The 22,893-nt window shown below is 57.8% G+C and overlaps 1 protein-coding gene across 4 annotated transcripts; it reads right to left on the bottom strand.

Moving 5' to 3' along the window:
• Window positions 1-1,034: 1,034 nt before the first annotated feature.
• CSF3R (colony stimulating factor 3 receptor) lies at window positions 1,035-14,866 on the bottom strand. 4 transcript variants are annotated; one of them, XM_055341887.1, is made up of 17 exons: window positions 14,838-14,866; window positions 13,219-13,273; window positions 11,308-11,391; window positions 9,001-9,297; window positions 7,961-8,084; window positions 7,611-7,798; window positions 6,757-6,926; window positions 6,491-6,644; window positions 6,320-6,399; window positions 5,707-5,914; window positions 4,830-5,018; window positions 4,323-4,424; window positions 3,589-3,738; window positions 3,334-3,474; window positions 3,004-3,097; window positions 2,655-2,736; window positions 1,035-2,233 (listed from the first exon to the last, which is right to left on the bottom strand). In XM_055341887.1, the coding sequence occupies exons 3-17, from the start codon at window positions 11,369-11,371 to the stop codon at window positions 1,754-1,756; spliced, it is 2,523 nt and encodes an 840-aa protein (XP_055197862.1). In that variant the 5' UTR covers window positions 11,372-11,391; window positions 13,219-13,273; window positions 14,838-14,866; the 3' UTR covers window positions 1,035-1,753. The 4 variants fall into 4 exon arrangements, with proteins under 4 accessions (XP_055197862.1, XP_055197861.1, XP_055197863.1 ...); XM_055341886.1 differs by lacking the exon at window positions 14,838-14,866 and adding an exon at window positions 14,303-14,438; XM_055341888.1 differs by lacking the exon at window positions 14,838-14,866 and adding an exon at window positions 14,303-14,438 and having other exon boundaries at window positions 6,491-6,623.
• Between the last annotated feature and the right edge of the window lie 8,027 nt (window positions 14,867-22,893).

Genomic DNA, 22,893 nt, shown 5'->3' with positions numbered 1-22,893 from the left:
GTTTTAATATTTTATGTATTTATTCATGAGAGACCGAGAAAGAGGCAGAGACACAGGCCTAGAGAGAAGCAGGCTCCATGCAGGGAGCCTGATGCAGGACTTGATCCTGGGACCCCAGGGTCATGACCTGGGCCAAAGGCAGACGCTCAAACACTGAGCCACCCGGGTGTCCCCAGTATCTGCCTTTTAGGTTGTTGGAGGATGAACCGAGGTGAAGGATGTGCTATATGGTACACTCTCAACAAATATTTGCTGTGATGATTTTTGCAAAATGGGGGGATGTAAGGACAAGGACAAATGCAAAGCAGGAAAAGTACATTTTTAATGAAATAAAAATAAAATTTTAATTTTCCCTTGGTGCAAAAAGGGAAAAAAGCTCTCCTCCCCCTCACTCTTCTTAAAGCGTATTCTTTTGGAAAGTTGTCATTGTGAATTCTTTCTCTGCCCTTTTGAGACAGATGTAAATCTTTTCAAAAAGCTAAATATGCCTCTTGCCAGTTTTGCAGCATGGGATATTCTCAGGGATCTAGGATCTAGGAGCCATCTCTTGAAATGCAGTGATTAAGGAAGACAGTTTCTGCCTCACTCTAAGGTGCGAACCTACCTCTTCTCATAAAGAGAAATTTAGTTTTCTTTGGGATAAAGACAATTAGCAAACAGGTGTCTACCCCATTTACCAGGTGAATTTAGGATGAACTCTGTGTGACGGATGGTGCTGTGATGTCCTCTTGCCTGAGGACTAGGTATCATTTATCTTGAGAAAATGTGTGCAGTAACCTGTATCCGCTTGGCGGTAAACAAGGGTAAAGTTTCTTTCTGTCTTTTCAAGCTTTTAGGAAGGTTGGTGATGATGTCCATCACATTCTGGTTAATGTTCATTCAGTAATAAAACTGATTTCATCCTCTTCCACCCTGGTGGAGAGGTTTTCTAGGTTGGCAGGAGATTTTGTTTTTGAATGTTTTATTTATTTATTTATTTACAATTTATTTAAAAATTTTTTTAATGTTTTATTTTTAAGTAATCTTTACAACCAGTGTGGGGCTCAGACTCACAACCCCAAGATCAAGATTTGCATGCTCCACACACAGAGCCAGCCAGGCGCCCCAGTAGATGGTTTTATTTGTATTTCTCCAACACAGCAAGGATTAGTCTTTTCTGAGGTCTCTTCTCCTGTCCCACAGCACTTTGTGATCCCCGCCTCAGTCCTGGCCACTCTGCCCTAATGGGCAGTCTTCGAGTCTCTACCACTAGAATGCGAACCCTTTGAGGGCAGACTGAGTCAAGTCATTTTTGAATCCCCACTGCCAGCACAGGGCCTACATGCTAGGTGAGGGCTGGGGGGATTAATGAGCAAAGGAAGAAATATGCAAACGAACACTTCTGATAAGTACCCCCATCACTGCTAGGGCCCTAAAAAGGAAAAGGACAGAGGTGCAGGCGTACTCAAGAGTTTCTCAAAATCAAACCAAACCAAACCATGAACCAGTTTAAGAGACTGAGATTACAGGAAATAAGCACAAGAGGCTAGTGGGCAGGGTTGGACGAAGCATTCCGTGGCCACTAAATTAAGGGCCCAGCCTGTGGGGACTGGAGAGAGAGACGAAGGATGCTGGGGGCCAGAGATGGGGAGGAGACCCTGTAGCCTTACTGCCCTTCTGGGACTAGGTGGTTTTTTGCATGATGGGCTTACTAATACTCTCCTCTCCTCTGGATGGCCCAGACCTCTCAAGAGACAGGCCCAAGTGGGGGATGCTAGATGCCCCCCAGCCCCTCCACCCCATGGACCTGGAGCCCTTGCAGGAGGGGGAAGTCAAGCAGTGGCCCAAAGACACAGTCATCCTCCTGGTTTGGGACGAGGGGCTCTGGGGTGCCCAGGGGGCTGGTCTGGAACCAGAGGTTCTCATAAAACTTGGGACTGGGAGTAAGGCCCCCTAAGAGGGGCTGAGTAGAGTCACAACGGAGGTAGTGCCCTGGACCTGGGCTGGTGGGGCTGCCCAACACCTTCCCGTAGAGGACCTGGTCACAGGTGCCAGACTGGGGCTGGGGCTGGGTGGAACATGCTCTTGGGTCCCCCTGGAGCACGTAGGCCTGGACCAGGGTGGGGAGGCCACAGGTCCCTGAGCTGTCATTGGACTCCCAGGGCCCTGGCTTCTTCTCCTCTTCCTCCAGCACTGTGATCTTGGTGATGGGTGGCATGCCGGTGTCCCGAAGGCTGGGCAGCTGGAAGGTCTCCTGGACACAAGGATGGGGGGTGAGGACATGATTCATCTGAGACATTCGTCCCAACCAGTGTCCCTTCCTGAGTTGGGGACAGTTGAGATATTCCTGCTGCGCTCTGCTGGAACCCCTGAGGATGATGCTTGTGAAGCACCTCATGCTTTTCTGACACCTGCTCTGCACTTCAGACTTAGCTTAAGGTGCTTGTCCCCAAGGATTGTGTGGGAGATATGTCCCATTTCACAGTGAGATGGCTGAGGCTTTGAAATGGGTAGAGTTGGGATCCAAAGTGAGATTTGCTTTACTCCGGAGGGAGGGGACCTTGCTAGGAAGTGATGGGAAGACCTGAGTCCTCATCCTTGGAGGGGTTTCCTTTCACTTGGATCCTGGACCAGCACCCCCCGGCCCCATTTCCCTCTCCCTCTGGGGTTCTCACCTCCACCATGATGCTCGGCACCCAGGAGCCCAGGCTGCTGTGGGCTGGGTCTGGGACACTTGGCCAGAGAGGATTCTTTCTGCTGCAAAAGAGGACAGGAGAGGGCCAGGTCAGGCTTGCCCTCCATCTTTCCATCCTTTCTCTCACCCACTCCCAGCAGCGGAAGGCCCCTTGGGCAGAGAGGAGATGGTGCAGGGCCTGATCTAGACGTGGGCCCTGAGGCCTGCGAGGGCGAGGAGGGACTTGGATTGGCCCACCCCAGCCTGCAGTTCCCTGTGGGCAGGGGCAGGTAGGTATTAATTCTCTTAAAAGGACTCACCTGAAAAAAAAAAAAAAAAAAAGGACTTACCTGGGTCTGCAGCAGAGCCGGGCAGCCCCGCAGAGACAGATGAACAAGAGCAGGAAGCCAAAGAGGCCCAGGAGGACATGCAGCTCAGACTCCTCTGGGGTGAAGGGAAAGCCAGAAGGGGTTAGAGTGCACGCAAGGAAGGCTGGGCCTCTTCCGTCACACTGGGCTCTGAGGGCAGGATTGGGCCTCCTCCCTCAGGCTGAGCCTCATGGGCAGGTCTGGGTCTCCTCCCTCAGACCAGCGGATCCAGGCAAGGCCTCAAAATGAGAGATCCGTTGGCCGAGGAACCTTCCCAACAACCTTGTCTGGCCGGCCCCCTTCTCGCCTTACCTAGGGCCAAGGTCATCAGGGTAAGGCTTGTGCTGTTGGCGGCGCCGGCCTTACTGGTAGCCCTGAGGAGGACGTGGTACAAGCTGGCGGGCTCCAAGCCGTGGAGGACCAAGCCGTGGGAGGAGGCATTGAGCACAGTGGCTGGGAGTAGAAGACAATGGTCAGCCTGGGCCCAGATGCCGAGGCTCCCTCCGCAGCTGCTGAGCGCTCCCCCCGAGGCCTTCTGGGGCTGTGGGGTACTGAGGATAGACTCACAGAAGGACTGGCCCCGAGCAGAGGACGTCCAGAAGATGGTGTAGTGGGTAAGGGGGCTCTTCCCCAGCTCAGGGGGCAGGGGCACCCACTCCAGCCGGGCCCAGGTCTTGCCAATGTGCTTTAGATGCAGCTCTGGGGCGCGGGAGGGGGCTGCCGGGAGAGAGAGAGGTACAGGGGCTGCCGGGGAGCTGGGCAGAGTGGGGAGCCCAGCTGGACCCCTCGTGACTCCCCAGACCCCAGAACTGAGACACACTGTGCTGAGGAGTAAGGAAACGGCCCCCCTGGTGTTGCCGGGACCTTCAGGTGCATTCCATCGACTGCTAATAAGTGGCCGGGTCAGGACTGGAACCCGCTTCTCTGCTTCCGAAGCCTCGCCACCCCATGTCCACCGGCTTGGTTTAGTTGGGCTCGCTGTCTGATTTCTGCCCCTCGCCCTCTGACTTTATGCCAGGCCCTCCGTCTAATTTCTGCCGCAACTTACACTTGATTTCTTTCAAGGGTGATTGATGGACTTTTGCCAGACCTGCTGCCAAACTCACTCCTTAGTTTCTGTCACCCGGCTGCCTGACCTGTCTGGCTGCAGAGGTCTGGGGCTATCCAGGGGTAATGTTGGGATTGGGAGAGAGCTTCTTTGGGGCCAGGGGTGGGGGGATGTTCCCTCATAGTCCCGATGGCCAGGGCCCCAGCAGGCGCTGAGAGGAGAGGGTTCTGGGGAGGCCTGGTGGCTGACGCACCCATCTCTTGGGAGTAGGCATAGATGTGTCGGGAGGGCCCCACGCTGTCCTGGTATAGGGGGGTCACAGTGATCTCGTAGAGCTGAAAGGGCCTGATGTTCTCTGTGGAGAGAAAATGGGTTAGGGCGCCCCGGTGAGGGCCTAACCCCCACTCAGATGATCAGGAGCTGACCCCAGATCCTTGGCAGCGGATAACCCAGGCCTCAGGCTGCAGAGCTAGTTGCTTCTATCTCTTCTGCAGATCATTTGATGGGAGGGAGGGCAGAAAAGTGGGGAGAGCTAGAAGGGTGGGAGGGTCAGGGCTGTGAAAAGAGAAGATCGGGTTAGGGTGGGAGAAGAACTTCCTGATTCTGGGGATGGGAGAGGACAGTAAAGGATCAAGAAAGAGTGAGGAGTCTGCTTCTCTAGGGTGGTTCGGGTGGCCCCTCGCTTCCCGTCAAACAAGCGTTGCCTCCCTGCTTCCCAGGCCCTGCTCACCGCCCGCTCCATCCCCCCGGCCTGTCTCACCTTGCAGTAGGGTCCCAGAAATGCTTCCGTTATGCTCCATCTTCCAGGTCTTATTGCTGCCGCTGGGGCTGGGGGGACCCAGACCCCACTCAATCACATAGCCCTGAGGTCGAGGGCTGGGGGGCTCCCAGCCCACCCAGAGCCTGTGGGGATCTTGAGCCATGGTGTGGAGTCTGGCCAGGGGTGGACCTGGAGACCGAGTGGGAGGCGAAAGAACAAAGCGAGAAGAATGCAAGTGCCAGAGCCTGGAGCCTGGGTTCAAATCCTGACTTTGTTACTTACAAGCTGGGTGGCCTTGAGTGAGTCAACCTCGGGACCTCAGTTTGCTCATCTGGATGGGTTCTCTGGTGCAGATCAAATGAGATGATGTATAGGACAAGCCTAGCACAGTGCCTGGGCGGAGGAGTGCCTGACAGTGATAGAACGAGTGCCTCTCTCGGGCCTCTTGGTGGACCCAGTAAGGTAACACGCACCAAGGACCATGACGGCACATGCCACAAACCACATGGCGTTAGCATTGATCGCTGTCAGGCTTTCTTCCCATCTTCCCGGCAGAATGGGCTGTGTGTGTGTGTGTGTGTGTGTGTGGTTCCTCCACCAGCTTAACTTGGTTCTGGCTCAGATGATAATAGGAGCTGATATTCTGCCTGTTGAGCAGGAACTTGGTGCCAGGCCCGCGTCTGAACGCACATACAAACCTCATAACAATGCCTCGAGCTCAGCAGCATATTTTCCCCCTTTGCTAGGCCAGGGAGGTTCAGTCACTGGCCCTGGTCGTGCCGTCAGCAAGTGACAGGACTAGATGTGAACCCGGGCAGTCTAGCTTCTGATTTACATGCTTACCCACCGTGCTCTGCTAGCCACCGGCCCCCCTTACCTCTGCTCTCCAGGAAGACCACTGGGGTGGGATGGGAGGTCCCGGCTGTGTTATAGGCCACAAGGACCACCTCCCGGGCTTCTGAGGGCAAGCAGAAGGTGCAGCTCAGCTCCGTGGTGTTGCAGAGGAGTGGGCCTGCCCCTGCCGGGCCTGCTAGTCTGACCAGGTATCCCTGGATCTGCCCGCTGTATCTGTCCAAGGGCATTGGCTGCAGCGGGCACGGGAAGAAGGTGGTCAGAGGGATGGACAGCTCGTCCTAAGTGGGGGAGGGCTTCTAGATGGCAAATGGGTCACACGAGCTGAGCCCCACAGGCTGGAGGCCAGCCTTCCTCCCTCCCTCCCTCTTTCCCTATGCCAGGTCCTAGGAGGGAGGAAAGGAAGAATCCAGTTGGCACTTAACTATTCCCTGAACCGACCCTTTGCCTTAGGCGAGGCCTCCCTGTCATCTCTCCCGAAGGGCACTACTCAGCGGCCTGCACATGCAAGGTGCATGCAAATCACCTACAAATGCATCCACACCTCCCAGACCCGTCGGAGTCCTGAGCCCCAGACCACAGGCATGTGGCTGGGTTGGAAGAAGTGTCAGGGGTGGAGGGAGGTCAGGATGGGTCACCTTCCAGAAGAGCTGCATGTCTGCCGTCCTGGGGTCCAGCTGCCTCTGCCGCCACCACGTGTCCAGTCTGACGATGGGGGCTGTGGAGGGAGCGAGAAGAGGGTCAGGGGGAGCCCCGGATGCTGGGCTTTGTCCTGATCGCTGCTCCCGGCCCCTCACCCCCCTGCTTACCCCGTTGCGCGGTGGTCAGCGTCAGGCTAGGGCTCCAGTCGCTCCACTGGCCAGGCAGGGGCCAGCGGGTGCAGCGCATCTGCAGGGCGTAGGCCGTGGATGGGAGGAGCCCGCAGAGCTCGTACTGGAGGGTCTGGGAGAGCAGGGGCCCCACCTGGTGGGGCAGCCCTGGCTCTGAGCCTGTACCCCGTGGCCTTGAGGCCGGCCCACCCGCCCTCCCCTCAGCCACCCCCACCCCAGGCTCTCGGGCTTGCCCTCCGCCTTACCAGGGCCCAGCTGGCTTCGCCCAGCCGTGGCTGGTGGCGCAGCTCGCACTTCTGCTCTATGTACAGGCTTGGCTTCCATGGCTCCCAGCGCAGCAGCAGGCAGCCAGGCTGGGGTGGGGCCACCTCAGGACTGGGGGGCAGGGCCCACAGCGTGGGGGGCTCCAGCTTCACTGCAAGGAGAGGGGCTCTCAGAAACCTGCCCTGCCCCGTCCCCGAGGGGCCTGCCTTACTCCTGCTTTTTTCCCAGTTTCTGCCCTGGGTCGCCATCCCTGTGGGTCTCTGTCAATCTGTCTCTCTCTGTCTCTCTGTCTCTTCATCTCCATGTCATCACGTCATGTTTCTGCAGGCCTGTCTCTAGGTCTGGGTCTCTGTTTCATCCTCTTGCCCCAGGGCCTTTGCACTTGCAGTTCCCTCTGCCTGGTGCTCTCACCCTGCAGGTACCCAGGTAACCTGCCCCCCCTTTGCTCCCCCTTCACCCTTCCTGTCGCCTGACATCCTATTTTATCTTTTCTGCCGGCTGGAACATAAAGCTCCAGGGGCAGGACTTTTGGTCGTGCGTTTAGTGCCGCATCTCCGGCACCTGGAGCAGTGCCTGGTGGTTAGCGGGCGCTGCAGGAAGCTTGCTGGAAGAATGAATGAGTGAATGTGCCTCCTTGGCTCTGTGTCTCTTCCGTGTCTGTGTGTCTGTGTCTCTGTCCCCACCTGCAGTCCATCTTGTCCCTGTTGCTCTTGTCTGCCTGGGTCTTCCAGTGTCTCTTTGTCTGACCCTGGGTGTATGATTTCCTCTCTGTGACGCTCTGAGTTTGCCCCTTGTAGGGGGGCCTGTCCTGTCCCCCAGGCCTGGCATCACCCACCAACATCCATGGGAACGAGGCACAGCTGTGGGGACTTTGTGGTCCCTAGCGCGTTCTCCGCCTGCACCCAGATGCCCATGTTCTGGTACAACTGCAGGTGTCTACGTGGGATGGAGCAGTGGTTCTGGCCGTCGCTAGGCACGCAGTCGAGGATAGAGTCCTCCTGGGTCTGGCAGTTGCCACGGCTCCTGCCAGGCAATACCAGGCTTGGGTGTCTAGCAGCAGTGGAAGAGAGCGAGGCTCCCTTCTCCCTCCTGTGCTTGCCTCTGGCTCCCGCACCCCCACAGTCCCGCCCCCGCCCCCACCCCGGGACCCAAAAGAACAGGGCTAGCACACAGACCCTTACTTACTTGAAGCTCTTTAGGGTGAAGTTGGTGGGCAGGTGGTTGTTGGGTCCCGGCTCCCACTGACAGATGAGGCTGTTGGTTGTGAGGTTCATGAGGCAGGACAGGTTGTGGGGTGCGGCAGGAGGGTCTGCACATCGGGTGGGGAGAGTGCGGGCTTTGAGTAGGACCTCTCTGGAAGCTCTGATTGGAACCAGTTAGCTTCATTTCCTTGCTCTGGGTTGTTCCTCCCCGGAGCTACCCTATTTGCTCGTCTCCATATATATATATAGGGTGACCCTGCGGGGGCAGCCCTGGGGAAAGTCAAATGCAGGCCTGCACGGGGGGGGGGGGGGGGCGGGCAGCATCACAGAGTCTCTGACACTGATGGTGTAGACCTGGCTTTCCAACCTGGTTCTGACAGGGACTCACCGTTGTGATCTTGAAGTCACTGAACTGCCCTGTGCCTCAGTCTCTTCATCTGTGAAATGGGGTGATGGCCACATGCTTACTCCTCGGGGTTGAGAGGGCCGAGTGACTTACTGTGCACACAGTGCTCAGAGCAATGCCCGGCACCTACTAAGTGCATTAGCTCTACTGGCGACTCTTAGACTCTTAACAAAGAAACCTTGTCTTAAGGGTTTTTCTTAGGCGTTGGCTTGGCATAAAGCCTGGCCCCTCGGTTTGAAAGAAGGCCGAGACTGGGGTGGAGAGAAGCTAGGAGCAGGCCCAGCGTGTGAAGGGTCCTCCCCGGGGACACCCCCTAGTGGCCGGGTCGTTGGGCTTGACTCGGCAGCCCTATGGAGTGATGGTTACGACGCTGCCTGATATAAACCTCGGCTACACCCTCAGTTTGCGACCTTCACCGTATCATGTAGTCTCTTGAGCCTCAGTTTCCTCGTCTGCAACATGGGGCTAAGTAGCATGATCCACTGGTAGGGCGGATGGTCTGATAACCAACCGTGCCCAAGACGAGCTTACGGAGCACGAGCTCAGTAAATAACAACAGGTCTTATCGGTGTTGGCAGGAGGGCAAGGACAGCGGGTGGCTGGCGGCCGGGACTTACAGCCTGCCTGCACCTCGGCCTGGTCCAGCATCTGCAGGCTGTGGTCCCAGCGCAGGTAGCAGGAGAGCAGGACCCGCGGGCTGCTGAGGTGGGGCACCGTGACCGTGAATTCCTGGCTTCCGTCTTCCAGCCGCTGTCGCCTTTTTCCGGGTTGAGACTCTCTTCCCAGTTTCCAGACAATCTGTGCCTCGGGGCCCAGGTGGCTGCAGTTGGGGCTGACGATGCAGGAGGCTGTGAGGGGATCCCCCAGGTGGACGGTGGGGGTTGGGAGGCTGATGCGTCCGCACTCCTCCCGGCCTGGGGTGGAAGAGAAGGGGCGGCGGAGCAGAGCTTTGCACCTCAGCCTTTGTGCTCCTAGCTCGAGCTTGAGGCCCTTACCTTCCCACCAAGACTGGTTTTCAAGCTACACCAGTGGGACGTGAACGTGACCTTGGGAGGACAGGTGTGCACCGAGGTCTCGCGAGCCAGCCCCAGCACCCCGCCAGACAGAGCCCAGTCCCCACTGCGGCGCCCTCCCCCGGGGTGGCGAAAGCAATGGTTGGCATGATAAGAACCCCGTGGCCACAGCCCTCAGAGTTCAAATCTGATTGTGTTACCCCATCTGGACCACAGCCCTCCAGCACGTCGGCCGTGTGGTGCATAAGGCTCGGATGTTGGAACAGACGGCTTGGGTTTACAGCCTGGTTCTATTGCTTATTATTATTATTTTTAATATTCTATGTGTTTGAGAGAGAGAGAGAGAGAGAGAAGCAGACTCTGCACTGAGCAGGGAGCCCGACATGGGACTCGATCCCAGAACCCCGGGATCATGACCTGAGCCGAAGGCAGACAGTCACCCGACTGGGCTACCCCGGTGCCCCAGCACCCTGGTTCTATTACTTATTAATCACGTGACCCTGGTATGTTAGTGAGGCTTCCTGTGCCTCGATTTTCTCATCTGTACGTGGAGGAGGGACTAGAACTAGTCCCTGCCTTCCTGTGGTGGGAGGGATTAGATGTGCTAGTGCAGGTAAGGCACTTAGCACAATGCCTGGCATGTTAAGTATCTGCTGCCCTAAGATAAAGACCTGGGTCCGGAGCCCTTGTGACCTTGCCCACGCTGCCCCTCCCAGTTCTAGCTCAGACCATCCTTTCCCAGCTGCGCTTGCTCTGGCCCTCTTGCCAGTCCTTGAAAATGCTGTGATCTCTCCAGCCTCCAGGTCCTTGGACCTGCTGCTGTCCCTTTTTCAGGGGCTCCTTTTCCCAGGGTGCCTGGGTAACATTTAGCATCTTGGGGGAACCAGACCGGACCCTGATCAACCAGACCCAAGCCAAGTGCCCTGAACTTTCCCAAAGCTTTTATTATCCCTCATCATTACAGGCTCATGTGACCAGGTGCTTGTCCGCCTCCCCAGTGAGACCAGAGGTTCCGTGGGGCTGGAGACCTCTGCTGTGTGCCTCCTACTGTCTTCCCCAGAGCCTAGTGTGGACTAGGCCCTTGGCATTTGTTTAGTGTGTAAACACGTAAGTAAGCAGTGCACTTTGCCCCCCGCGCCTCCTTTCCTCTGTCTCCTGTGTTCTGAGGCCTGTTTTGCTGAGGCCGAGGCCCCAAGAGGAGAAGGAATTTGCCCAGGATCACAGGGCGGGGTTCACGGCTTTCAATGTGGGGCTCCTGTCGCTTCCCAGACTCAGAATTTCCGACTGGAGGGGACCTCCCAAAACTGTTTACTTCAAGACTCCCCCTAATCCTGCATCCTCTTCAGCCGGGCCCGGGATGGCCCGTTTTTTGTATGGCCTGCTGGCTAAGAATGGGTTTTAGATTTTTAAAGAGTGACCGCGGAACAGAAAATAAGTAAGAACACACAGCAGAAACCGCAGGTGGCCCGCAGAGCCTAAATGTGACTATATCAGGCCGTGTTTGCTGACCCCGGCTATGCAGCATCCCTGTCCGCCCCGGCCTCAGCATGCATACTCCCAAAAATGGGACGCTCGGCTCGAGCTTCCTTATTCCGGGATGAAGCCTGCCTCCCCGGGGCTGATCCCTCTGTTGCCCGTGAAGGCTGCACAGGGGACCCAGAGCTTCCTTCTGACAACCTGACCGAGACCTGTGGACAAGACCTGGGTCCCCCGGCCTTTCCCAGGCTGAGCAGCCCAGGCCCTCCCGCATTCCTCCCGGGTGGTGCTGTGCCCGCAGAGGTGTGCGGGCAGGGGCCCGGCGACCCAGCCACCCCTCATCTGTGGCCCAGGAGCAGTGAGGCAGGGCAAATGGTTCCCTCTTCCCCCCACTCTCTCTCCCTCTCCCCCCAGCACCCCTATGGCCATACTCACTTCCGGGGAGCAGCAGGGCAATCAGGGCAGCTACGCTCAGACTCCAGGATCCTAGCCCTGCCATCGTGCCTGTTTGGTGTTCACCTGGAGGCAGAGGGGGATGGTGAAGGTCATGGGCTTTGGAACCAGAGCTGAGCTTAGCCCTTGCTCTGCCTCAGCGTGGCTTTGGCCAGGTTACTTGATCTTGCTGAGCCTCAGTTTCTTTGTCTGCAAAATGGAGGCAACGAGAGTCGATACTGCACAGGACTTTGGGAAGAAGACACAAAATGATGCAAGGCACACAGGAAATGACTCTGTAAGTGACGGCCACTGTTGTTATGTTTGCCTTCCAGGAGAGAGCAGGGGCAGGAGCATCAAGGAACGGCCTTCTTCCCCCTTCCCTTCTGTCCTAGCCGGGCTAGCATGCAGGTGGCTTATTTTGGAAAGATCCCAGGAACAGACTAAAGGGGTTGGACGGAATGGAACAGGTGAGGGAGGAGGGAAAGCCAACAAGGGTGCATCACGGAGTTGGTCATCTCTGTGGACAGCTTGGGCTCCCTCCTTCTGGAACCTTCCAAGGAGCTGTGAGAAACATGCCTCAGGATACTTGATCCCTTGAACAGGAGGGAGGACGGCAACGTTTATCTACCGACTTCCGTTCCCCATGGGTGAAGGGATGTTCTTTGGGGGTACTAGCTTCCTGACACATCCAGGTTACACACGTATGCCTGTGAGGCAAGTTCTGTGGGGTGAGCAGGGCCTGAAGGGTCAGAGACGCTCCCTGGCAGAAAGGGATAGCTCCATGGGGTAGCTGGGCCAAGGGGCTCGGGCAGCCAGCCTCCATGGTGATGGCGGGAACGGGAGGGCGCAAGGGGTCCAACACCCCATCCCCGCCCCCCTGTTCAGGGCTCGGGCCTCCAGAGGTTTTTCTGGGGCCAGGTGTCCTGTAGTCATGGCGACAGCATCTGGATGTGGAGAGTGGTAGTTCCTTCCTCAACACCAATGCAAAATTGTCCCACTGGGGTGGGCTTCTGGCCTAACCCCGCCTCCTGCTCCCACCGGGGTCTTGGGGACCAGGCACCAGGGTCTCTGGCACTGATTGACAGTCTTGGCAGCTGATAAGTGTACACAGGAGCACAACATGTACCGGTGCCCTGTGCTTGGACGGGGAAGGCTGCTCTCCCTTTTCTCCCTGGGCTATGCACAGGTGTGAACAAGAACTGCCCGACATACAACCACCGTTCCCTCCCACGGGGGCCAGATCCCAAGCCCTGGGCAATGATCCATCTACATTTCTGGATCAGGATGCCAGGGGACTGCTCGCCTGTGAGTCACATTTTGGCTAATCAGGAAAAAAGTGCCCCTTCCTCTGGGCAGATGCAGCCCCACACCAAGACCTGGCAGCTGAAGAATAGGTTGGTTTCAGCCTCCACTTGCTCCTCAGCTGGGCAGCTTTGTGCAGTGAGAAACCCACACAACTGTCTACCAATCAGTGGTTGGCAACTGTCTTACTGCCGCGTACCGGTTTGATCGTCCCCCATGCACACTGGGTGGGGAAGATGTGGCCTCCTAGGCTCAGGCTTTGGGGCACTGGTTTCTATTCCCATGTGCTTTGGATCATACCCCAGCCCTGCTGCCCCAGCGAGGGTCAGCATGGGGCCCAGCCTGTGCCCTGCAAGGTACTGCTTCATCCCTCTCCTCCGGCTCCTGTCCGGAATGGGCAACCAGACCCGCCCACTCGAGAGGCCCCTGCGTCCTCCCCCTGGGATGCTGAACGATGGCATGTTTGGCACCAGTTCCTGGTCGCCCACAGCAGCCCAGGGCGCCCCCTACCCCAGCTGGGTGTGCTCGGGGGGACGTGTGGAGCAGGGCCTCGCTGCGGGCCAGCTATGAGCCAGACCACCTGCTCTGAAGCCCGGCTCCACGACTCACCAGCTTCGTGACCTTGGATGAGTTACTTCATCGTTCTGAACCTCGGTTTCCCCATCTGTGAAAGAGAGAGGACGTGAGCACCCAGTTCCCGGGGTCGTAGTGAGGAGGCACCCAGGTGGGCTGGGACGGAGGCGCTCAGCACGGAGCCTGCACGGCAGGAGCTCTCAGTGACCATGAGTGCTTTCCACGCATGACGATGTGGGTCGCCGTGTCATGGGATCCAACATGTGGCCTCGTCCCCTGCTCCCGGCCTCCTGGGACAGCCACCTTGCTTCTGTCTGTGTCATGCTTCATGGCTTCAAAGCCCTGTTCTGGGGTCCCCTGCTTGCAGCTCCTTGCCCCCCACCCGGGTCCCCTTGGCTCTGGTCATCTGCTCGGTTCTCCCGCTCGGTCCCAGCGGAACCTGCTGCCTCCCGGAGGCCGTGCAGGCCTCTTCCTCTCTCCTCTCCTCTCCCTGCACTCTCCCCCCGCTCTCCCTGCCCCAGCTCGCACCCTCCTCTCCCATGGGGGGGCGCCCATCCCACCGATGTGGGGCCGGGCCGTGAAAGGGGGCGCACAGCCGCACAATGAGGGAGAAAGTGAAATAGGTGTGCGGGCGGAGAAGGCTGGGCAGGACAGGTGCACAGGGAAGAGCCCAGGGGGAGACACAGGTGCTCGAGGCTGAGAAGCCAGAGGTCCCCAGGAGAGTTTAGGATTCAAGAGAGGGAAACGTGAGAGACGTGGAAAGGCACAGAAAGATTCAGACGCAGGAGAGGGAGACCCGGAGTCTGGACTGGCCAGGGAGAAACGGGCTTGGGGGTGGGGGACGCAGAGAGGGTTGGTGATTATGCCCGTCCCAGAGCCCAGCTCCGTGTCCCCAAGGACATGGCTGGCCGTTTGTGACCTCCCCGGTGCGTACCCCCCAAAGTGGGGGCAGCCCTGCAAAGGAGCCACCGTGTCCCGGGCTCCTGGTTCCCAGGGGCCAAGGCTAAAGGCAGGAGCCCTGGTCCCGGGCCTGCACACGGGCACTCGGCGGAGCTGGGGCAGTGGACGTGGGGTTGACGCCCTGGTGCAGCCCCCCCCCCCCCACGGATCCCCTACTCACGCTGGAGGCTGGAGCCTGTGGGGCCCCTGCCTGGCCTCCCCGGCCTCCGCTCTCCCCTCTGGGCCAGTTCCTGAAAACAGCCGCCCTCGGGCTTCTCTCCCCAGCCCTGTCGTTGATGGCTCTGGCTCGGCCTGTGACAGGCCCAGGGGCTGTGGATTGCAACACCTGCCCAGCCTCCTTCCCTCCCTCGGGCTGTCACTCAGGCACCAGGCACAGGGCAGCCCCTTCCTCCCAGGAAGGAGCTTCAGAGAGAAGCCGGTGAGGGGTGAGGCCGGGCAGCCTTCCTGCCTCGGGGGTCTCATCGAGGCCGGGGATGTGGCAACAGTGTCCCTCTCGCCCGCCTCCGGATTTCCTGACCTTAGAGCTTTTGAGTCTGGCCAGGGCCCAGGCCTCAGGGCACTGGGTGCCATTCCGTGCCCCCACCCCTGGGACAGCATCGGTGGGACACGGACCCTGGCTCAAGTAGCCTCGGGGCCCTGACCTCACGGGTCTCAGGGGGCAACCTCCAGGTCAGGGGAAGGTTTGTAACACGTACCTACTCGCCGGGCCCCTCATCACTGTGCGTCTTCCACCATTGACAGGCGATGGAGAAATGGGGACTCTGGGAACAAGCCCCAGGGATGACCTGGTAGGCTCAGGGTCTTCGAAAGCAGCCTTGAAGTTGCTTAACTCACAGCGCTTCTGCTACCCTGACCGTGTTCTGACTTAACGCACTAGGCTACATTGTGTGTCTCTCCTTGTCTGTATCCATGAATCCCCTGGAACGGTTTATAAATAATTTTCTGTGCATTTTTTTCTTTTTCTGAAGATTTTATTTATTTATTCACGACACACACACACACACAGAGGCAGAGACACAGGCAGAGGGAGAAGCAGGCTCCCTGCAGGGAGCCCGATGTGGGACTCGATCCCAGGACCCTGGGGTCACACCCTGGGCCGAAGGCAGACGCTCAGCCACTGAGCCACCCGGGTGACTCTGTGCATTTTTTTCTGAAGAAGGTTCAGACTGTCCATAGTCTGTTGGATTAATGACCTACTAAGGTTAGGTACCAAACAACTAGCAGAGTGTCCATAACATACGATCCTTATAAGTGAGAGAGGGCTTCCGAGTCTGGTATGAGGGGCAGACCTGGGTTGCCCTTGAGGGTCCAGATGCAGATATCCACCTGTTTGTGACCACCTCCCCAAGGTGTCCCATAGGCCCTGCATGCTCAGCAAATCCCGTTGACTGTTCTTTCAAAATATAACCAGAATCTTGGGTAGGCAGGTATTCCCCTTATAGTTCAACTTGGTTGGCTCTGGGTTTCAATGTTTTCATGATAAAAAGTTAAGAAAATAGAAGTATCACTTAAATCAATACCAGTTGGGGCTACGCCACCGTTATCTCGTACATAGATGGTTGCAGTCGTCTGCTTTCTGGTCTCCTACTTCATTCATCCCGGTCCCCCTGCCCATCTGTCTATTGTACCTTCAGCGGCCAGTGTGATGCTGACCAAAAAAAGTGAGTTCATGTCAAGTCAGTTCATGTCATCCTCTGTCCCAAACCCCCAATGGTTCCCATTTCACTCAGAGTCAAAGTCAAGGCTCTTTGGGACGCCTGGGTGGCTCAGTGGTTGAGTGTCTGCCTTTGGCTCAGGGCGTGACCCTGGGGTCCTGGGATTGAGTCCCCACTGGGTTCCTTGCAGGGAGCCTGCTTCTCCCTCTGCCTGGGTCTCTGCCTCTGTGTGTCTCTCATGAATAAATAAATAAAATCTTAAAAAAAAAAACCCCAAAAAACCAAAGTCAAGGCTCTTTGGATGATCTACAAGGCCCCACTCAACACCAGGGCCCCATTTTCCCCCCACCCCTCTCCTATTGTTCTCCCCCTGGCTGCTCTGCTCCAGCTACTCTTTTGTTGTTGTTGTTGTTTCTCAAATTTGTTAGGCTCCCTCCTGCCTCAGGGCCTTTGCACTTGCTGTTTCTTTTGCCTGGATACTCCCCCTGCCCCCCAGCCCCAAATAATAACACGGGTCCCTCCCTCTCCTTCTTTAGGTCTTTGCTCAACTATCCACTTCTCATTGAGGCTTTCTCTGCTCACCCTTTACAAAAATTGCTCCCCCTACCCCCATCTCGCTTTTTCCCCCATATCCCTTTTCACCATCTGTCACTGCTTTCCCCACCCTCCTACCTCCCACCAGAATGGAAGCTCCAGGAGGGTGAGGGTTTTAGTCTGTTCTGTTCAAAACTTTATCTCTGCTGCCTACAGCACTGCCTGCCACGGAATGAGCCCTTGGCACCTACCGAATGAAGGATCGAATGGATGAATCTTCCCCCCACTTTGCCAGACTTGTCCCCGATCCTCACAGGCCTCATCTGGTAAAGGGTATCACCATCCACATTCCCCCCTGAACCCCCCCATCGCAGGGGCCCAGGAGTCCTTCCTCACACCCCCTTCTCCACTCCTACATCCAACCAGTCCACGATGAAGGAGAATGGGCCTTGGGTTCATCCTGCAGAGAACATGTTCCCAGAGCAGGTACGAGGGTGCCATGGTAACCAAAAGCAGTTTTCTTTTTCTTTTTCTTTCTAAAGGTTTTATTTACTCATTCATGAGACAGAGGCAGAGACACAGGAGGAGGAAGAAGCAGGTTCCGTGCAGGGAGCCTGATGCGGAACTTGATCCCGGGATCCCAGGATCATGCCCTGAGCCGAAGGCAGATGCTCCACTGCTGAGCCACCCAGGCTGCCCCCCAAAAGCAGCTTTCATTCCTGTCTTTGTGGAGCTCTCCGTCTTGTCCACAGCTCTGAGATTCATCTGCTCTTTGTCAGATCTCCCCTCTGTCGCGGGCTCCCCGTGGGCTCCCCGCCCCGGGCTCTCTCCCTCCAGCCTCTGTCACCACCTGGCAGCGTGAGCTTCCCTACACGCAGGCGTGGCTGATCACGCCAGTCCCCTTTCTTCAGCAGCCCTAGGACACACCCTAATCCCTTAACAGCACAATCAAGGTACCCCACCAGCTCCCCCGCCTCCCTGTCCTGCCTTGTCTGCCTCTACTTCCCCAGACATACTTCTTCAGGCTGCAGTCACGCAGGTGGCTTACATGTGCCCGCCAGCCTCAGCCTCTGAACACTGACCCCAGTGCCTCCGGCTGGCCGGTCCTGCCTCAGGCCCGGCTCGGACCTCCAGCCTGCCCTGAGCATCTTTCCGGGGGGACCAGGCGCCCCCCACTCTTGCGATCCTGACTCCCACAGCGGGCTGTTGGCTGCCTGCCTCCTCTGTTGGCCTGTGGACTCCTCGAGGGCAGAAACCACGTTCTCCTCGTTGCCTCCAGCCTCTGCGTGGAGGACCTCTGGGGCCACCGAATCTCCCTCGCAGGCCTCCGTCCAGTGCCCTGTGGGCCTCAGGGCTAGTCACCCCTCCCAGGGCTCGTGGGGACCCTGTGAACTCTGGGAGGTATGAAACCCAGCGTGGTAGGTGCTCCGTAAAATTCCTTTCCTTCCCCCCACGCCTCCCAGTGAGTAGTTCAGCATTCCTTTTTTTTTTTTTTAAGATTTTGTTTATTTATTCATCACAGACAGAGAGAGAGAGAGAGAGGCAGAGACACAGGCAGAGGGAGAAGCAGGCCCCATGCAGGGCCTGATGGGGGACTCGATCCCGGGTCTCTAGGATCACGCCCTGGGCCGAGGGCAGCGCTAAACCGCTGAGCCATCCCGGCTGCCCAAGTTCAGCATTTCAGAGCGAGATTTTACTGATCTCCATTCTCCACCGAGGACCTGCTCCAGGAAGCCAACCTGCAGCGGCTGACATGACAGATTTAAGAAAGGACTCTCTTTGTGTGTGGGGGGAGACGTTAGGGACCTTATATAGAGACCTTATATTGGTGTTGAGAGGTTAAGAGCGGGGCTGAGCGGTCAGGCTGCCTGGGTTCGCCGTTTACTCGCTGTGGGCCACTGGGCAAGTTGCTGGGCCTCCCTGAGCCTCGGTGTCGTCATCTTTAAATGGTGATAGTAGTGTTCGCCTTACGAGGTTTTTGGAGAAATCGGTGAAATAATGCGTGTGGGGCATGTGGCACTGAGCCAGGCACAGAGTAGATGCTCATTAAGTGTTTACTCTGGTGAGCTGGGAAGCACGAGGCAGATGTGGTCACCCCCTCCATCACACCCGGTGTCTGCCCCGTGGGGACTTCCTCCTGCAGCTCTCCTGCCCCCGGCCCCCTGCTCCAGCCCATGGAGTGCCCCCCGTGGGCTGGAGGGCTGGGTCAGGGAGCCCGGGTTGGGGGGAGCCCCTTGCTGCGGGCCGGGCCGTGTGAGCCTCTGTTTCGGCCTGTGGGGCTCCTGCGGGGTTCAGGGCCTGCCGCCTCCTGGGGGGGCGGGGGTGGGTGGGCCAGCCGGGGCCGGTGTCCGGAAGCCCAGGCTGTGCTCATCTGCCGCGGGCTGGTTTGGCTGGAATATAGCAGTCGGCTGAGATTGTGCAAACGGGTCATTGTGCAAACACGTCCCTGTGTGTGACCTCGATTGTGCAAATAGGTGTTTACTGGAGGCTGCCCGGCTTGGACCGCCGCTTACAAAAAGTGCCTGAGCTGTTGACTCAGAAAGAAACCAGAATCTGGACACTCCTTCTTCCTTGAACACACCCTGAACTGTGTGCCTCCCGGCCTTTGGGGGGCCCTTCCTGCGTCCCGTTCCCGCTGCCCGTTCCTGCTGCCCGAACGGCCCCCTCCGTCCTTGGCTCCGTGGGCTCGGGCTGTCCCCAGTCTTCAGGGCTCAGAGGAAAGACCCTATGCCTTTCCCCATAAGCTTGGTTCTGGTCTGCGTGCTCAGGGGCTTCGATACACCTCGAGATCAATGGTCCTGTTTTACCTTGTGGCCGTTTCTAGACCTTGAGCTCCCTGGGGACTTGTTCACCTCAGACAGGTTAGGAAACTGGCGCCCAGAGAGGGAAAGTGGCCTGCCCCATGTCACACAGCCACTGGGTGGCAGAGCTGGGCTCTGAGTCTGCTCTCTGCACTTTTTGTCAATCCCCATCGGTCCCTTTTTAAAATATTTTATTTATTTATTTATGAGAGACACAGGCAGAGGGAGAAGCAGCCTCCCTGCGGGGAGCCCGATGTGGGACTCGATCCCAGGACCCCGGGGTCACACCCTGAGCCCAAGGCAGGTTGAGCATCTGCTCAACCACTGGGCTGAGCCACCCAGGCACCCCACCATTGCTCTTTTGAACTGCACTCACCTCTGAGGAAGGGATGCTCGGGGCAGGGGAACGGCAGGACCAGGGGCACAGAGGCTGGAACGGGAGGAGGGTGCATGGAGGCCATCAGCGAGCGGTGGGAGGCAGCGGTGGCCCAGGGACAGTGGAAGGGCAGGCTCTCACTCTGGACACCGAGGGGGATCGCCTCTGTCCACCCCGGGGCAGCCCCTGACGGACGGACCAGTCCCCTTGGCACTGCCCCCGCGCAGCGCCTCCACTTGCCCCTGACCACCTGCTTCCCTGTCCTGGTGAACGGCGTGCAGACACCTGGCCCCGGCCGGGAGCCCTCGCTGTCTCTTTGGCCCCACATGCAGCCCGGCAGCGCCCCCACCACTGCGGGGTCAGGACCCCCACCTCCAGAGTGTGGCTGTCCGCCTGTGCATCCCCATCCCCGTCCTGCCCTGCTGCCCTTGCCATCCTCGGCTGGAGGGCTGCTTCCAAAACACAGCCCCGGCTGGCCACTGTCCAAGTGAAAACCTGCCATGGGGCTTCCTTGCCCGTGGGATAAAGTCCCAAGCCCTCCTCGTGATCCCTGAGGCCCTGCAAAACCTGCCTCTAACCCTTCCTGGTGCTGGAGCCTCATGTCTTCATGTTCCCTTCCTTTTCTTTTCTTTTCTTTTTCTAAATATTTTATTTATTTATTTTAAATTTTTTTTTAAATTTATTTATTTATGATAGTCACAGAGAGAGAGAGAGAGAGAGGCAGAGACACAGGCAGAGGGAGAAGCAGGCTCCATGCAGGGGGCCTGATGTGGGACTCGATCCCGGGTCTCCGGGATCATGCCCTGGACTGAAGGCAGGTGCTAAACCGCTGAGCCCCCCGGGCTGCCCTAATTTATTTATTTTAGAGACTGAGAATGTGTGAGCGAGGGCAGGAGTAGAGGGAGAAGGAGAGAATCTCAAGCGGACTCTATGCTGAGCCCAGAGCCTGATGCGGGTCTCGATCTCAGAACCCTGAGATCATGACCTGAGCTGAAATGGAGAGCTGGACGCTTAGCTGACTGAGCCACCCAGGCGCCTCCTTCATGTCTCCACCCCACCCATCTTATTTTTAAAAAGATTTCATTTATTTGTTTGAGGAAGAAAGTGAGTGAGCGAGAGTGCAGGAGTGAGGGGGGAAGGCAGAGGGAGAGACAGCCCCCCCCACCCAGCAGGGAGCCAGTCACGGGGCTCGGGCCCAGGACCCCAGGATCATGACCTGAGCCGAAGGCAGCCACTTAACCAACCGAGCCACCCAGGGGCCCCTCATGCTCCCTTTCTAAACCTCCTTTTCCCCTTCACGGACCTGACCCCCCACCCCAGCCGCCTCAGTTATCAGCACTGTCCACTCTTGTGCTGTTTCCTTCAGCTCCCAGACTTCTCCACACTGTTCCTTCTGCTTGGAATGCCCTCCCCCTTATTTTTGTGTCTGAAGAAATCCTTTGCATCCTTTAAAACCCCGTGGAGGGGGAGCCCGGGTGGCTCAGCGGTTTAGCACCGCCTTCAGCCCAGGGCGTGATCCTGGAGACCCAGGATCGAGTCCCACATCGGGCTCCCTGCATGGAGCCTGCTTCTCCCTCTGCCTGCGTCTCTGCCCCGCACCCCCATGTCTCTCATGAATAAATAAATAAAATCTTAAAAAAACAAACAAAAAACCCTGTGGAAATGCCACCTCCTCTTTGAAGCCTCCCTGGATTTCCCAGGCCGGGTGAGCTGCTGCTCACCTGGGCTCCGGGTGTGCTGTGGGGGCAGGGGACTTGATCTGTGGGGACTCCAGTGCCTGGCGAGGGACTCGGCATAGTGGAGGCATCTGTGAAAGGATGCCGGATGATTCGGATGCTGGACTTGGGTCTTCAGGTCTGAGGGCTCCCCAACAGCTATCAGGTTTCCTGCCAAGTATCCAGAGGAGTCTCCTCCACTTGGTGGTCGCCAGCACCCCACTCTCCTGCCTCTCCGGGTGCTCAGATTCACAGAATTGTCTCCCTCTGATCAGTGCCCCCCAAATGAGAAAGGAGTCAACTGGACGTAACCAGCACTGGATGCAGGAGGGCAAAGTGCCGGGCGCGGGCTGTGGAGGGGCCGGGGTGGCTGGCCAGGAGCTCCCCTGGGGCCCGCCTCTAGGGAAGGAAGCGGGACTCGAGCTCTGGGTGGGCCAAGGGGAAGAGCTCCCCCAACCCCCGTTGTGGTCTGCTGGCCAGGACGGCTTATCTCTGCTCTCCACCGTGTGGCTGGGGAGGGGGTACAGTCCTGGGGGCCGCATGTGGGGGGATCAGAGGCTGAGGGGAGCTAAAGCTCAGATACTTATCTTGACCTGGAGGAAACCTATTCCTTCTGCAACCCTGTGGCTGGCAGGCCAGGTCGGGGGGCAGCCAGGCCCTGGGCCGGCCCAGGAGCGGCCCTCGTCGTGGGCTTCCTTGGGTGGGGGAGCCGGATCAGGCCGTTAGGGTGGGCCCGTGGGAAGGACGAGACAGGGGCATTTGTCCTAAGCATCTTGCCAGGAAGGGTGTCCAGGAGAAACCGGATGACTTGTTCCAGGCGAGAGAGAAGAGAGGTGAAGGCAGGTTTATAACTTCTGATGAGAACCGGGATCTGTGTCCTCCCCTGCTTCCTGGGGTGCGAGAGCTGGATCACGAGAGGGAAGAGGGGTCCCCAGCGATATCCTGTGCTCTCGTGTGCCGTGGCCCCTGCCCCACCGGCCTAGATGCAGGGGGCCACCGATGGGGGCTTCCGGCCATGGATAAGTCTTTGGGCTGGAGGGGCACTAGGGAGCAGAGGGATGGTGGCTTTTGCAACCTCCCTGTGCTTATGACTGTTCTTAGGAGGGGTTTGGACTGCTGGGGAAGGGCCTGATGGGTCACCCCTGTCACCTTTCTGACCTCCCAGGCTGGCCTCCGCTGTTTCCTGAAATGCCCAGTTTATTCAATCCGTGCATTTGTTGATTCACTCACCCCCGTGCCCCACCTTCTCTTTTTTCTGTTCATCCCCTTACTCACCGACCCACCCACTCGTCTGGCTCTCCATTCACCTCTCGCACTTACCTATCCACCACCCACCCATCCGTCCATCCACTTGTCCGTCCAGCTGTCTATCCATCATACTCCCATTCATTTGCTCATTTGCCACCCATGCGCTCACCCGTCTATTCAGCAAATATTTTTTCAGCACTTACTACCAGCCAGGCCCTGCACTTGGGCCTGAGGATAGTGTAGGAGTAAGAGGCCAGGTTGTGTGGTCTCTGACAAGCAAGCTTCCCGTACCCACAAGCCCTTCACCGAGCTTGTCCTCCCAAGCGGAGGACACTGCCCTGCAGCCCTCACGAATGGAGGCAGATCCTTCTATCAGCTCCAGGTGTGATAGGAGCCAGAAGCATGGTCGAATTTCCTCTTGA

This window comes from Nyctereutes procyonoides, unplaced genomic scaffold, assembly GCF_905146905.1.
Source record: "Nyctereutes procyonoides isolate TBG_1078 unplaced genomic scaffold, NYPRO_anot_genome, whole genome shotgun sequence".
Lineage (NCBI taxonomy): Eukaryota > Metazoa > Chordata > Mammalia > Carnivora > Canidae > Nyctereutes > Nyctereutes procyonoides.
This window is presented reverse-complemented; position numbering and strand designations above follow the sequence as displayed.

Excerpts from the sequence above, each read along its gene's own strand:
- CSF3R (XM_055341887.1), bottom strand. The coding sequence starts at position 11,371 with ATGGCAGGGCTAGGATCCTGGAGTCTGAGCGTAGCTGCCCTGATTGCC. Across the intron at positions 3,098-3,333 it reads CCTGATGACCTTGGCCCTAG|AGGAGTCTGAGCTGCATGTC; the intron begins GTAAGGCGAGAA and ends CCTTCACCCCAG. Across the intron at positions 2,737-3,003 it reads CGGCTCTGCTGCAGACCCAG|CAGAAAGAATCCTCTCTGGC; the intron begins GTAAGTCCTTTT and ends CCTCTTTTGCAG.